Raw genomic sequence first — 15,774 nt, 5'->3', positions numbered from 1 at the left:
AATATCCGGTGGTATATTTTGATTGACATCAAATCAAGATGGAATGGGATAAAATAATGACTCTGTGAAAAGAAGCTCATTCTCCATGCTCTTCACAACTTTGAAAGATCAGTATTTCCTGACTTAGCCCTGTATTGTGTTATCTTTATTCTCTATTCATTTTCATTTCTGTCTTCGTAGAATTTTTAGAATGGCTTTAAATACCACCTGTATGATCATGACACCACATTTAAATCTCTAGCTAGCGAGTTTAGATGAGATTTTTTTCCCCTCTAATCTTCTTTACCTCTTCCTTAACAAGTGGTCTCACAGTCAACCTACATGGTTGATCAAGTCAGAATCTAAAATTCGTATTTGATTTCTCTTTCTCCCTCATTTTCTATAATAATTCCTAATTATCAAGTCTTGTCAATCTTCTCTCCAAAATATATCTTGATCTATTTACCTCAATCTCCATGACGGTTACAGTAATAAATACCTTGTTTATCTCTTGTCTACACTCCCTTATTGGTGCCCTAATTGAGCTTCCAGTTTTCACCCTTCTACTAGCCATTTATCTTCCAGCCAATCTTCTTGAATGTTAAAAGGATTGTGTTAATTCCCACTTAGGTCTAGAATGGTTTCTCTTCAAACATATTTCTTGGAGTCAAATCCTAGTTTCACCACTTTCTATCTGTAGAGTCTTACACAAGTTCTTAATCCCTCCCTGGCATAATATGTGCTGGTAAAGTTAAGGAAGATTATTCATATCAAGCATTTGTAACTGTGCTTGGCACTCAGTAAATGTTGACATTTATTATTAATGTTATATGGCCTGCAGAGCCCTGTGTGATCAGACTTCTCTGGGCATAAGGCTTAACCCTTGAGAATGCCTTTCCTAATAGTGATTTTCTTCAGAGTTGAGTTCTCCTTCAGTTTTTCTCTACTTCAACAACCTATTTATTTGCTTATCCTACTTACCAAGTCTAATTACCTTTTTCTCTTGTTTGTTGCCTGTCCCCTCCCCTAGACGGTAAGCTTCATGGAGAGGGACCATGCTTAGGTCATCCACTATTTAACTTTCATACCTGGCACAGTTCTTGCCACATGGTAGGAACTTATTCTATATTTGTTGATAAAATAATTAATGAATCTCACATTCTTAGCAAGATATTTGGAGATTTACTTTTTAGTCAGGTTTCATTCTGATTCAATTTGTCTTTGAATGGAATATAACATTTATTTATAATACTATAATCTATTTTGGATGTCATGAGGGAGACTTTTCTAACTTCCTCCCTTAAAATTTCATACATAGAGACTAAACTGGGCAAGGGAGCAAGAATGTGATAATGAAATTTCTTTGGTTTAGAAGAGAAACTTTCTCATACTTTAGTATTGCATTTTCAGTGTGTCTAATAACTTTTGACTCTCAAAAAAGGAAAATTTGAAGCCTGATATTATATAGTATCAGTATGATACTCTGGTGGTTCCTTTGGATGCAATTCAAAGGGTATTTGTTATTGAAGTACCTGAAGGGCCTTCAAATAGTTTTACAGAATGAACACCAAAGAAAGAATTATAGAGATATATTTCAATGAGAGTTAAATTATATATGATAAGAGAAAAAGTATGGTTGTTATTAGGGTGTTATTTTAAATGGTTTTCTGGTTTCTGATATTTTTGTAGTCAACAAATGATTGGAAAGAGTATACCTAATAAAAAGTGGAAGCAGGGCACCTGGGTGGCTCAGTTGGTTAAGCGTCCAACTCTTAATTTAGGCTCACGTCATGATCTCACAGTTCATGAGATCAAGCCCCACATCAGGCTCTGCACTGTCAGTGATGGGCCTGTTCGGAATTCTTTCTCTGCTCCTTCCCCACTTGTTCATTCTTTCTCTCTCTCTTTCTCTCTCAAAATAAACATGGAAAAAAATTTTTACAGTGGAAGCTTTTCCTCCAGATACAGTAATATCAGTAGTTGCTCATAATTTTTCTTTGTTTCTAACATGTAACACTTCTTTAGGGATACAATTTAATGTATAAAGCTTTAAATTGAAGTTTTAATACATCTTTTTCACCTTGGTACTTTCATTGTTTATAATATATTTTAGCAATTCGTTATACTGTTTTGGTTAGGTCCTTCTCATACAATTATTTTCTTTAGAACAAAAAATATTTTCAATAAAAGGGAATTTTTTTAGTGTATACCTTACTATTATTGAATTTAGTCATTTAGGATTTACCCTTGGTTCATTTGTTACATAACTTTGGTTATATAAGCAAACTTTATTAATGCTCCAGTTTTTCTATAAGATAAAATGTAGATGTTTACAGGTTTTTTTGAAGTCTTTGAAAGGGTTGATAACAAGAATCAGATTTCCAGTCAAAATTGATACGTTGATTTGATTAAGAGAAAAAAAATTAATTTTTCCTAACAGCTTCTTCTTTAATACATGGGAGTAATGTCTTTGGTTAAATGATAAAAATACCTTTTCGGTTCAGATCACTTTAACTCAGTATTTTTTTGAATACTGAATTATTTTTTAAATGTTATCTCAGAAGTGTATTTTATGAAAAATACTTTTTTTCTTAGCTTGCATTAATAGTGAAGATGTTGAGCATACAGTGGACACCTCGTTAAGTAGCACTTCCTCTACCGTTTGTCCTCCCATCCCTTCTGGTTCAGTAAAAACTCATAATAAATGAGGTCTATGCAGCATTCCACTTCAGGTATTGTTTTATTTAAGTGGAATTATTTCACATATAGCAAGTGTTTCACTTATATTGGTTTACTTAAAAAATTATTAGTAAAACTTAAGCCAAAGAACTCCTGAAAAGAATATTGTATAAGATCTTTAGACTTTAAGAAATCTCTGAAACTGGTGAGATATGTGTGTGTTTTTGGTATTCTTCAGCAGTCCCTAACACAATGTTGACATTAGGAATAAGCAGAAATAGTTTTGATCTGACTCTTAGAATGTACTTTTAAGCATGGTGGACTCAAAATTAAAAAAGAAAAAAAAAAGACCTTTTCTTATATAGGGAAATACTAGGAATAATGGGTGACTCCCAGTTATCAAAAACCAGAATTCTTTTTAAGGCATGTGTTCAACAGAATTTGGGCTCTAGAGCCATTGTAATCATAACTCTTTTCGGAGTCAAAATATTTTGTCAACAGCCATTTTAGCTATTGGAACAGTGGCAAAATCTCAGGTATATAAATTTATTTAAATATCTTTACCTTTTTGTGGAAAACCTTAAGTATATAGAAATTTTTTCCACTTGTTTTGTTAATCTCTGTTAGGCTGGAAGTTTTAGTTTTTCTCTTTTTACATAAATCAATAAAAGCAATTCCCATATTTCCAAGGAAACACAAAACCTCTATTCCAGGCAAGTCTTCCCACATATTTGTTTGTATCTGACAGAAGGTCTCTTATTTTCCTTTGTACTTTTCACTCATTTAAAATTCCTTATGAACTATAATATAGGTTAAATTCTCTTTAAATATTTTTGTTTTATAGGAAGTGATAAGGTTTAAAAGAAAATATATAGAACTTAAAGTAAGAAGAATTATGTTTCTTCCTTGAGCAGTTTATCTGCATGAGCTTGGGCAAATTGTTTTAACCTAATTCTTAACTTTCCTTGATGGAAAATTTGAAACTAATAATAGTTCTTTCCACCTTTGCTTCATGGACTTTTTAAAGAAGTATCAAAGGATATGTTTGTAAAAGTATTTTTTAAACTATGAACTATGCAAAATTGGTGGATTATGAGCTTATTAAATTTTTTTGCAGCCTTAATAAACTCATGACTAAAAAGAGTAAGACAAATTCCGTTTACTAAAATGGAATAATTTAATTTAATAAATAAATAAATTTTATTTAATTTTATTTTATAAATAAATAAATAAAATTATTTTATTTAATAAATAAAATTAATTAATTAATTAATTTAATAAATAAAATAAATAAAATTTACTAAAATTCCATTACTAAAATTTCCTTTTAGTTGGTGGGATCTTACAGAGTGGTGTCCACTGTCTATATCTAATATAAATAGGTAATACAATCAAATGATGCCTGGTTATTGAACATAAACTAGTTTTTGCACAGTATTATTTTTAAAAGTAAATACAATGATCGTACTTATTTGTGGAAAAATGCCATAGACTCTTATCATAATATTTTCTCAAAATACTTATTTTAAATATTTTAAAATAAAATTGTAGTATTTTAAAAACTGACATTAACCAAAACAATAAGCTTTACAAGAATTAAGAGAGGTGGATTCATAATTTATTTTGTCAGAGATAATGAATACTTCCTTTTTCATACGCAAACATCCTGCTAGCTCATTAGTATTGTAGTGTTAAAAGATTAGGATGAATTACTAATGATCACATCTCTCTAGTTCTCCATTTAGTTAATAAATGGACTTTCTTGTACTTACAGAAAAGCAATGTGTGTTTGTCTTTTTCTATATATACAATAATATCTACAGAATTTCAAAATTAGACCAGTAAAAATGTGAATTTTCCACCTTTCAGATTACATTTATATTGCTTCGCTGTTAGGGAAACAGAGTAGGCAGTCTTGGCCAGTTGAAAGAGTTACTTTGGAAGTTCTTTTTAAAAGTGGTGGAAATACTTAGAATAATTTTTTGTTGCTGTTCTTATGGCAGCATTTTTTGTTTTTTTTCCTAAATATCTTCAAGAATTGGCTGATCCAAATAGTTTTTATTTTGATAAATAAAATTTAGTTCTTTATACCTTAGTTTGGTTTCTAAATAATTTCTACAGAGGATACTTCAGTCTGTTTTTAATATTTATATATTTACCCGTTTCATTTTATAGGCGATTTTATGACGATGGAGCAATTGTCTTGGGCGAGGAAGCAAATATGCTTGCTGGCATGCTGCTTGGACTCAATGCCATTGATTTCAGGTACTTAGTCTAAATGCATTCAGGTTTTAAATTATTCTACCTCATACCAGTTTCTACTTAGCTTTTATTCTTGGTTTGCTAATAAGAAGTAAAGCACACAGCTGGATATTGATATTTGATTCATGTCGTTCCCTTTCCAGTAACATCAGCTTTCTAACTGGGTTTGCTCTCAGCAAAGAGACTGTCTCAAAGTTAAGGATTTAACTGACATGTTTGTTCTGTAGTTTGGGCAAATCTTAGACTATATCTCCCCAGCAAAAGATTATGTACCCTTGTAGCCCTGAAGGAAGTTTTTGGATCTTATCTCTTAGTATTTTGCAGCTACTGCTATAAAGTGAAAAGATGCACTGAAAGTAGATGGAAAGCCAGAAAGATTTTCATGATCTCATGTGTTGAAATAAAAAACTCCTGGCATGATGTGTTTGGTATCTTGTCTTTATATTATGTATCTGGGCCATCAGAAATATTATTAATATTTGCTTCTATCATCAACAAGATGAATTGATTTCAGACTGAGTGTAAGTTCTAAAAAGGTAAATGTAAGTTTTTCATATATTCATGGAAGTATCTTTTTGTATTCTTTAATTGATCTAAGATTTTACATTATGCTAAAAATAAAAAGTTTGCTTATAACAATTCAAACATAAGATTAATGGAAATATTACAATTTTATTGAAAAATATCACTTAAAATCCAAGAGTATCAACAAAATAAGTATAAAACTTAAATGAAAATCTACTTTAGATCTTTAATAGAAATATAATGCTGCTCATTTTTAATACAGGTACTTTTTTTTTTTTAGCAAATCACTGAGGGTACCTTTTTTTTTTTTTTTAGCAAATCACTTCCTTTTCAAAATATTTTCATTTTCTCAGTATAACTTTCCTCTGTTTAAAATTTAATAAAGTAGTATTAGGTTATTAGCTTAATTGTTTAGAATACAAAAATGATAGATGCCATATGGAGGTTGTCTTTTTGATCCTTCTGAGTGTATTAATTTTTCACCTGTCATCCTGCTGGTTCTGTCTGAATCCTTTACATTTCTGTTTTTTGGTGCAAAAAGAAAACCTGGGATAAGAATGTGAACTCTTGGTTTATTGTAACCCAATGATACTGTATGATCAGCTGAAAGTAAATGTCTTAAAGATACATTAGTAATATTTCTGTAAATGAAGGAAAGCCCTTATAAAGTATTGCCACTTTGGCTCACTCCTTATTCAAGCATGAAAAAGTATGGAGCAATACCAAGATACTCTTGATATTAACATTTATAAATGGAATTTCAATAGGCAGACTTCCCAAAGAAATCAGAACATAGGAGTTCATAGAATAATTTGTTTTTTGAAAGATCCACCTATATCTTGTAAATGTTCTTGTTTATGTTCCTAGTAGATGTACTTTTTTAATAACAGTGACCATAAAACTAAACACTTTTTTTATTATCATATTGGATACACCATCCTACAAAACAAAGATTACTGGATTGGGAGACCAGAGGTCTAGAGTTTTTTTTACTGGCTTTATGTGACTCCCGGTATGACTTTGGGCAAGTAGCAACCTTTCCTGTTGCCATGGCCTCAAAAAGGATTGACTGATGATCAAAAGGATTTTTTTTAGCTTTCTTTTTAGGTCTAAGACCCAGGCCCTTTCACTTATTCATAGTTTAAAAAACTGTCATCTTCTAATTAGTTAAATCTTTTAAAAATATAGTCAGCGGCATCTAAGAATTTGTATGAAAACATGAACAAGTCTTCATTTGAAAATCCTTTAATGACGTCTTAAAAAATCCAGTGAAGACTAAAATAGTGTCAAATAACGTTTGAACAGATTTCTCAGAAAATTTTTCTTTTGCATGATATATTCAGGTTAGAGTGTATTGTGCAGTCCTTTGTCATTGGTATTGAATGCAGAGTATCTTTATTGAGGTGTTTATTTGTAACAAGTAACATCTAAAATATGAATAAAAAATTTACCTACAATTTGATGAAACAAATGTCTTGAACCAGAGATTGTTTATAATGCTTAAGGTCGATTTAAAGGTTTGATGTATTATGTGACATATTTATTTGTTTCTTAGCTTCTGCCTCAAGGGAGAGGGATTGGATGGAAACTTTCCTGCTGTAATAGACTACACACCATATTTGAAGTTTACCCAGAGGTATATGACGTTTTGAAATATGTTATTGAAATCTTAATTTAGGGGCACCTGGGTGGTTCAGTCAGTGGAACGCCCAACTCTTGATTTCAGCTTAGGTCATGATCCCAGGGTTGTTGGATTGAGCCCCACATTGGCCTCTGTGGTGAGTGTGGAGCCTGCTTAAGATTCTCTCTCTTTCCCTCTACCCCTCTTCCCTACTTATGTGTGCTCTCTAAAATAAAAAAAAGATAGAGAAAAAATAAATATTAACTTATAGTTTAATGTCTTGTGTAATATGTTCACTGATTAAAATTGCTTTTATTTTAGTATCAGAAGTTATTCAAAAATACAGACTCCATTTGCAGACCCCAATGTGTTTAAACTTTTTACATAGTTGTAATTTCAGCGTAGTTTTTAGAAAACATCATGTATTTCTGTTGCTATCATCATTATAATAATAACTTTGATAGCTCTATAATAGTCCATTGAGAGTTCAAAATTATAATTCATCATTCAGATTGTTTTCCATTATAGAGGAAAGGATAATGAATGTTTTTGCAAATCAGTTTTCTTTTTGTTTCTGCTGTGAATTTACAGAGTTATTCAGGCAAATACAATGAAAAATTTTATGGCTCTTAAAGTGTGTCTTTTAAAAGAGTCTGTACCAATTTATCTTAATACTAGTATTGTGTGAGAGTTAAGAATTTCCTACAATCTCACCAGCATTGAAAATTAATCAGATGATATCTGTAAATTTTTTGAAGGTGTGATTACATAATTGGCTTCCTGAATAGAATGATTATATACTTTAAAAGTGTTATGATCAAGCTAAAGCTTTAAGGAAAACAGAAAGAGAGTATTATAGGTATATATGTAATGTACATACACACACACGCACACTGGAAGATGCATTTATTGGGGATCTAATGTAGGAAAGAAACTTTACCAGCTGCCAGGGATACACAGATGTCAACAGTAAGGGCAATTCATGAAATTCTGAAAATAATAATGTAGTCCCTGTCACCAGGATAATCATCATCTAGTGAGAGAAGTCCCTATGTGAGAGGTAGGAGTGTGAAGATACTTTAGGTGGTGAAGGAGTAGTAACACAGTCTTATGGTACCAAGATTTTTAACTTGAGTAAGTGGATCACTTGGGGAAAGTGATAATTCTAGTACTTTACATCTAAAAACCAAATAGAGGGGCGCCTGGGTGGCGCAGTCGGTTAAGCGTCCGTCTTCAGCCAGGTCACGATCTCGCGGTCCGTGGGTTCGAGCCCCGCGTCGGGCTCTGGGCTGATGGCTCGGAGCCTGGAGCCTGTTTCCGATTCTGTGTCTCCCTCTCTCTCTGCCCCTCCCCCGCTCATGCTGTGTCTCTCTCTGTCCCAAAAATAAATAAATGTTGAAAAAAAAAATAAAAATAAAAACCAAATAGAGCAAGAATTTTGAACAGGCATAAAATTATACTGTTTTGGGTATATTAGATTTCAGGACATTTTTGAAGACAGTAGTTCAAAAATAATACTAGTGGAAAGAATGCTAGTAATATTGAATGCTTATTGTATATCAGGCATTATTCAAAGTGCTTTCCTTCTATTAACTCATTTAATCCTCAAAAGCTAATTTTATAAATGAGAAAACTGAAACAGAGAGAGCTTAAGTAGCTTGTCTAAACACACAGCTAGTTTGTGCAGAGTGGGCCACAGGTCTGGAATTAAAGAGCAAGATGACAGCTGGACGTAGGAGTTTGGCCATTGACAAGTAGGTAGAAAGGCTATTTGTAATGATTTAGGAAGTGACTTTAAAATATAAAGATGAATGTGAATACTAATTCTGCATACATAAGAGACTATAGTAATTACTCTCCTACATACATAAGAGACTATAGTGATTACTGCAACACTTTTAAAAATACAATAATGGAACTTTCTCAGGTGGTCCCCTCAGAATGAGTTTAATGATAAATGCTCTCTGCCTCCAACTTGCTTAACCACTTTTTGTCCGCATTTTTATGCAACTGTCTTTCTTTGATGCACTAATCCAAACTTGTATGTCTAGCTTCCTCTCCTTCATACGCTGAGGGATTTCTACTATCTTATTATAAAAAGGACACTGAAATGAGAAGGGAAGTACCAATTCCACCTTGTCATAAATAAGTTAGCATTACTGATAATGGAGGTCTTCTTTTTAGAAATATGTAAACAGTCTTGATTATCATAAAGAGCCAATATTGTAAACATTCAGTTGCTTCCACAAAATATACCTATATTAGACAAATAAAAAAAACGTTTATTAGGTTTCTAATTTTAAGAAACTGTAAAAATATATCCTTAACAAAATTACTGCTTTTAATTTATTTGATAAGTAATACATTCTGATGGTGGGTCTGAGTCCATCACCACTCAAATTTATTTGGTAAGTAATACATATTCATTATATAAAAACTAGAAAATAAAGATAGGTAGATAGAGGAAAACTTAAGTCACTCAAAATCTTACCTTTAAGAAGCAGCTGCTAGAGGCATTAACATTTTGATGGGTAGCTTTCCAGCCTTATCTTTTTCTTTAACATGGAATTATAATGTACATGTAGTACTTCTTTCCCTTAATACTGTATAATGAAGATTCTTGCATGTCATTAACCATCCTTCCACAGCGTCATTTCCCTAAGTGAATAGAATTTCATTATCTTACAGTATTTTTACGTAATTATTGTTGGACCTTTAGGATACATTCAGTTAGCTGTCACTGTCGTATGCACTTTTGCAGTTAATAACCTTGTAACTACATCTTTTATGTAGACCATGATTATTTCTTTAAAGTGGAAGTAAAATTTCTGGGATAAATAGCACATGTATTATTAAAGCTTTTGAAATATGCTATCAAATTGCATTCCAAAGAGGCCATGCTAGTTAAGTTTGTATAGGCAATATGTGAGATTGCTTGCTTCCCACCATTGCCAACCAAGTATTAAAAATGTGGCCAGTTGTACAAGTGGAAAATAATATCCTATTGGGTTTTTTCCCTATTGTTTTAATTTGCATTTATTTGCTGGTGAAGCTGAACTTTTAAAAAACGTTTATTAGCTATTAGTCTCTGTAAATGAAGTGTTATCCTTCTGAAGCTAAATATATGAAATATGTTAATAGAAAACATCCTAAAATAGATTTCATATTTAAAACTGGCTTTTAGGTTGTGTATCATTGAGAAAACTCAGGTTTTCTGAGTTACTGCTTGATAAAACTTTAAACATCTTTTAAACATTTTTTCTTAAATAGATTTTAGGCCTGAAAAGTCCAGTAGCTAATGATAGTGTCTTATGATGCCTTCAGTTTTGTACTTCTGAATATAATGTTGCCATCAGCATTCTTATAGCTATGTCTTCGTACTTAAACATGACTATATCCTTAAAGAGGCAAATTTTTACAAACAAAATTGCTGACTTAAAGAGGCTGTTAACTCATGTATGCTGTTAATTGCCCTTCTTAGACATTCTATCCCATACATTCTGCCTCCTGTAGGAATAAAGTAATCACTTTGCTATGGAAGACCAGTTCTTTGACCTGTGTACTACATCCCATCCTGTCTCTTAGGTTAAGGTTTTTGTCCCAGCAGTTGTTCTGTCCTCTTCCATTAATTTTTCCTCTTTTCTTTTTTTTTTTTTAATTTTTTACTTAATTTTTTATTTATTTTGAGAGATAGAGGGCAAGCAGAGGAGGGACAGAGAGAGGGGAAGACGGAATCCCAAGCAGGCTCTGTGCTGTCAGCACAGAGCCCAATGTGGGGCTTGAACTCATGAATTGTGAGATCATGACCTGAGCTGAAGTCAAAGAGTTGAATGCTTAACCAACTGAGCCACCCAGATGCCCCTAATTTCCCCTCTTTTCAGTATCTTCCCACACCTCACAGCATACATGCATGTTGTTATTTTCCCCATGTTAAAAAATGAAACAGAGGAATTTTCCCCATAGTCACCTCTAGCTACTTCTCAGTCAGTCACCTCTCCTTTATTATAACACTGTGTTCCCAGGTTTGTTTTGTTCTGCCTCCATTCTCTCTTGAACTATTCAAATTGAGCTTTAATACTTACCCCTGAAAGTGCTCTTGTCAGAGTCAGCTGTGGTGTCTCATTGTCAAATCCAGTGGTTAATCATTTCCTTGTGTGTCTCGACCTTCTTTGAGCACTGTTTGATACCATGCTCTTCCAGTTTTCCTCCGTCCTCACTCCCCTTCCCCATTTCTCCTCATCTCCCCAACCTCTAAGTGTTGGACTGTTTTAGAGATCAGTCCCAAATCATCTTTTCTGTCTGTACTCACTCTCCAGTTTAGTGGCTCTAAATATTATCTTTATGCTACTCTTTCCCCGATGTACACTTCTACCTGGAACATTGCCCTAAACTCTAGACTCATATATCCAGCTGCCAACTTGCCATCTTCACTTGGATGTGTAGTAAGCACCTCAAATGAGCATGTACAAAATAGAAGTCCTATTTCTCTCCCAAACTTTTCTTCCTTTAGCCATTCCCATTCCAAGAATGGTAGTTCTGTCATTCTGGCTGCTTATGCTCAAAACTTTGGTATCATCATTGAACTTTCTCTGCCGTAATCCACATAGGATCCACCAGCAAATCCTTTGGCACCACCACTATTACCTCCTTAATTCAAACCTGGAAATTTGCAAAAGTCTTCAAGCCTTCACCTCTGACTCCTATAGTTAATTCTCCATAGACAGCTAGACTGATTTTTCTTAAATGAAAGATCATTTCATTCCTCTGCTCATAACTTTTCCAGCAGCTTCTTTCATGTAACTCAAAATAAAAGACAAGGTCCTTATTTGATCTGGCCTCCAGTACCTCTCTGACCTTATCTCCTACTACCTGCCTTCCCACTTACCATGCTTCAGTAACTCTGGCCATTTTGTAATTCCTTGAGCATACCAGACACACTTGTGCATTAGGGCCTTTGTCCTTCCTATCAAATGCAATATCACTCAGATATTTACACGTCTATTTCCCACTTCTTCTCTAAAATCCAGCTTAATACCCTCTTACTGATGAAGCCTTCATTGAACTTCCTACCTAAAATAATATTCCTACCCATGCTCTGCCTCTTCCCTCCTTTATTTTCTGCATAGTGACTCTTGCTATCTAACAGGCGGTATATTATTTGTTTATTTCCTCCTACTGGAATGTAAACCCCGAGAAAGCAAGGACTGTTACATTGACTCACACTTAAATCTCAGTGCTTTAACAGTATTTAGCATAAGAATAGACATGCAATAAGTAGGTGTTTTGAAAATTAAATGAATATCTTCTAGTTTTTGTCATGCTCATTTACAGGATTAAAAATAGCCCTCTGAAGGAAATGATACTTTAAAATTTCAACAAGATAAATAGTCTGAAGATTTTATGGTCCATTATTTCCTTCTTTTTATATCCTTATTAAAAATAAGTGCTTAATTATTAGAGGTAAAGGAATAAAGAAGGTGAGTGATAAGTATTTTTAGTCTGTTTAACAATTATAAATAATAAAGCATTATATAGGTTTTCGGTAAAGGAAAACTATTTTTCCTTTTATATCATTGCCTCAATAAAAATTTTAAAAATATTTTGCTCTTCAAAATATTGGAATGTTCCTGAAATTCTTAAGTATCATTTTCCCACCAAAAATATTGCAGAACTTCTGTGTCCTTCAGAATAAGAGATACTTTTGTGAGTTTCAGCTTTTCATTGTCCATGGCCTAAAACAACTAAGTGTTAGCAAAACATATAGGTCATTCATGACCTGGCATCAATATACCTTCTTAGCCATTCAGCTTTTTTAGACAGCTGTAGTATTATTAGTCATTGAAATGTTGGGAGGCAATGTAAAATTGTTTTAAAATTTTGTAATAGAATACCAGTTTCCCTTACTAGGGCGACCTTGAACAAACTACTTTTCTCTTATTCTTACTGTCTTCCATTGTTGGGTGAATCTGTTAAATAGTAGAGCAATACCTCATGGAGTTATCATGAGGATTAATGCGGTAATGTATACCTTGGAATCATTGTATGTAAGTATTTATTTTCTTCCTCGTCCTTACAAGAAACTTCCTTATTGCTCTTTGCTTTCTACTTTTTAAATTTAAAAAAATTACTATTTTAATTTCATTGGTAGTCCTATTAATCATTACAATTTTCTATTGTTGATTCAGTTTTGGTAAATTATATTTTATTAAAGTAAAACAAAAAACATGTCATGATGTTCAGAGATTTCTTTAAATATCTTTTAAAATCTCTTTTCATTTCTGTTATGTTACCTTTTGCCTTTTGTGTTCATAGCCTTTTATTTTGGCTTAATTTTGAAATCATTCTTGCCAAAGCATTTTGTCAGTTTTGTAGATTTTTTTTTCAATTTTTATTGAGAAATAATTGGTATACATCACTGTAGAAGTTTAAGGAGTACAGAATTAAGGTTTGATTTCCATACATTGTGAAATGAATGACTACCACAGTAGGTTCAGCTAACATCCATCTTATATAGATACAATAAAAAGAAAAGAAAAAAAAGGAAAAAAAACTCTACTTGTAATGACCACTCAGGATTTATTCTGTGAAGTTTCTATATTCATACAGCAGTGTTATTTCTTGTTATCATGTTATATATTACATCCTTAGTACTTAGTTATTTTATAACTGGAAGTTTGTACCTTTTGACCACTTTCCTCCAATTCCCTTTCCCTTTCTTCAGTTCATCCTCCCTCTACCCTCTGTGTCTGGTAACCACAAACCTAATCTCTTTTTCTACAAGTTTGTGGTTTTGTGTGTGTATGTGTTTTCTACATATTAATGAAATCATATAGCATTTGTCTTTCTCAGATTTATCTCACTTACTAGCATAATGCCTTCCTTCAAGGTCCATCCATGGTGTTGCAAATGGCAAGATTTCATATTCTGTTGTATACCTGTACCATGTCTTTTCCATCCATTCATCTACTGATGGATAGATTGTTTCCATATCTCAGCTATTATACATAGTGCTGCTATGAATGTAGGGTGCAGATATCTTTTCAAGATAGTGTTTTGTTTTCTTTGGATATATTCCCAGAAGTGGAATTTCTGGATCATATGGTACTATTTTTAATTTTTTCAGGAGCATCCATACTGTTTTCCATAGTGACTGTATCAAATTTACAATCTCACCAAAAGTGAACAAGGGCTTCCTTTTCTCCCTATCCACACTAGCATTTGTTATCTCTTATCTTTTTGATGATAGCCATTCTAACAGGTGTGAGATGGTATCTCATTGTGGTTTTGATACTCATTTCCCTAATGACTAATGATGTTGACCATCTTTTCATGTACCTGTGACCCTTTCATATATCTTCTTTGGAGAAATGTCTATTCATGTCCTTAGTCCATTTGTAATTGGATTATTTATCTTTTTGTTATGAAGTTCTCTGAGTTCTTTATATATTTTGGGTATTTACTCCTTATCAGATTTATGATTTGCAAATATTATCTCCTATTCAGTAGGTTGTTTTTTAATTTTGTTGATGATTTTTTTCTACTGTGCAGAAGCCTTTTAATTTGATGTTGGCCCATTTGTTTACTTTTGCTTTTGCTTTTATTTGCCTTTGTTTTTGGCCCCAAATCTGAAAATCATTGTCAAGATTAGTGTCAAGGAGCTTACTTTCTGTGTTTCCTTCTAGAGTCTTACAGTTTCAGATTTTACATTCAAGTCTTTGATCTATTTTGTTGAGTTGATTTTTATGTATGGTATGTGTAAATGGAGTCCAGCTTTATTATTTCACATGTGGCTGATCAGTTTTTTCAACTCCACTCATTGACCAAACTGTTCTTAACTATTGAATATTTTTGGCTCCTTTGTCATAAATTAATTGACTAAATATGTTTGGGTTTATTTTTGGACTCTATTCTGTTCCATTGATCTGTGTTTATTCCAGTATCATTCTATTTTGATTGCTGTTGATTTGTAATGTATTTTGAAATTAGTAAGTGTGATGCTTCCAGGTCTGTTCTTCTTGCTCCGGACTGCTTTGGCTACTCACTGTGAGTGATTACATAGATTTTCTGATTGTTCTACTTCTATGAAAAATGCCATTGAATTTTGATAAGGATTGCATTGAATCTTAGGTTGCTTTGGGTAGTATGGTCATCTTAACAATATGAATTTTTCCATTTCATGAGCACAGAAAGAATGTCTTGAAATTTATTTGTGCCTTTTTCAGTTTCTTTCATCAGTGTCTTACGATTTTCATTGTAGAGATCTTTCAACACTTTGTTACATTTTTTGCAAGGTATTTTATTCTTTTGATGTAAACATAAATGGGATTACCTTCTTATTTTCTCTTTCTGATATTTTGTCATCAGTATGTAGAAACACAGCTTATTTTGTATATTGATTTTGTAGTCTCCATGTTGACTGAATTCATTTATTCTAACAGCTTATTGGTGGCATCTTGAAGGTTTATATATATATATATATCATGTCATCTGCAAATAGTGACAGTTTTACTTCTTCCTTTCCAATTCAAATGTCTTTTATTTCTTTTTCTTACCTAATTGCCCTGCCTAGGATTTCCAATACTTTGTTGAATAGTAGTGGTGACAGTCGGTATCCTTGTCTTCTTCCTGATGTTAGAGGAAAGGCTTTCATCTTATTACCATTGAGTATGATATTAGCTGTGGGCTGGGTCATATATGGCCTTTATTAT

The 15,774-nt window shown here is 32.6% G+C and overlaps 1 protein-coding gene across 5 annotated transcripts in view; it reads left to right on the top strand.

Annotated features, from left to right (window-relative positions):
- Nucleotides 1–15,774, top strand: part of RUNDC3B (RUN domain containing 3B) — a 148,537-nt gene that overhangs the window by 73,160 nt on the left and 59,603 nt on the right. For all 5 annotated transcript variants that reach the window (XM_086696784.1, XM_086696782.1, XM_086696783.1 and 2 more), the window contains 2 exons: nucleotides 4,834–4,923; nucleotides 7,001–7,081. In XM_086696784.1, the coding sequence (XP_086552910.1) occupies nucleotides 4,834–4,923; nucleotides 7,001–7,081 (171 nt within the window). The remainder of the gene's footprint in view (nucleotides 1–4,833; nucleotides 4,924–7,000; nucleotides 7,082–15,774) is intronic.

The sequence above is a fragment of the Puma concolor genome, chromosome A2, assembly GCF_028749965.1.
Source record: "Puma concolor isolate L17-30 chromosome A2, mPumCon1.1.hap2, whole genome shotgun sequence".
NCBI classification, from domain to species: Eukaryota; Metazoa; Chordata; class Mammalia; order Carnivora; family Felidae; genus Puma; species Puma concolor.
The sequence above is the reverse complement of the archived record's forward strand: the minus strand, read 5'-3'. Positions and strand labels throughout refer to the sequence as shown.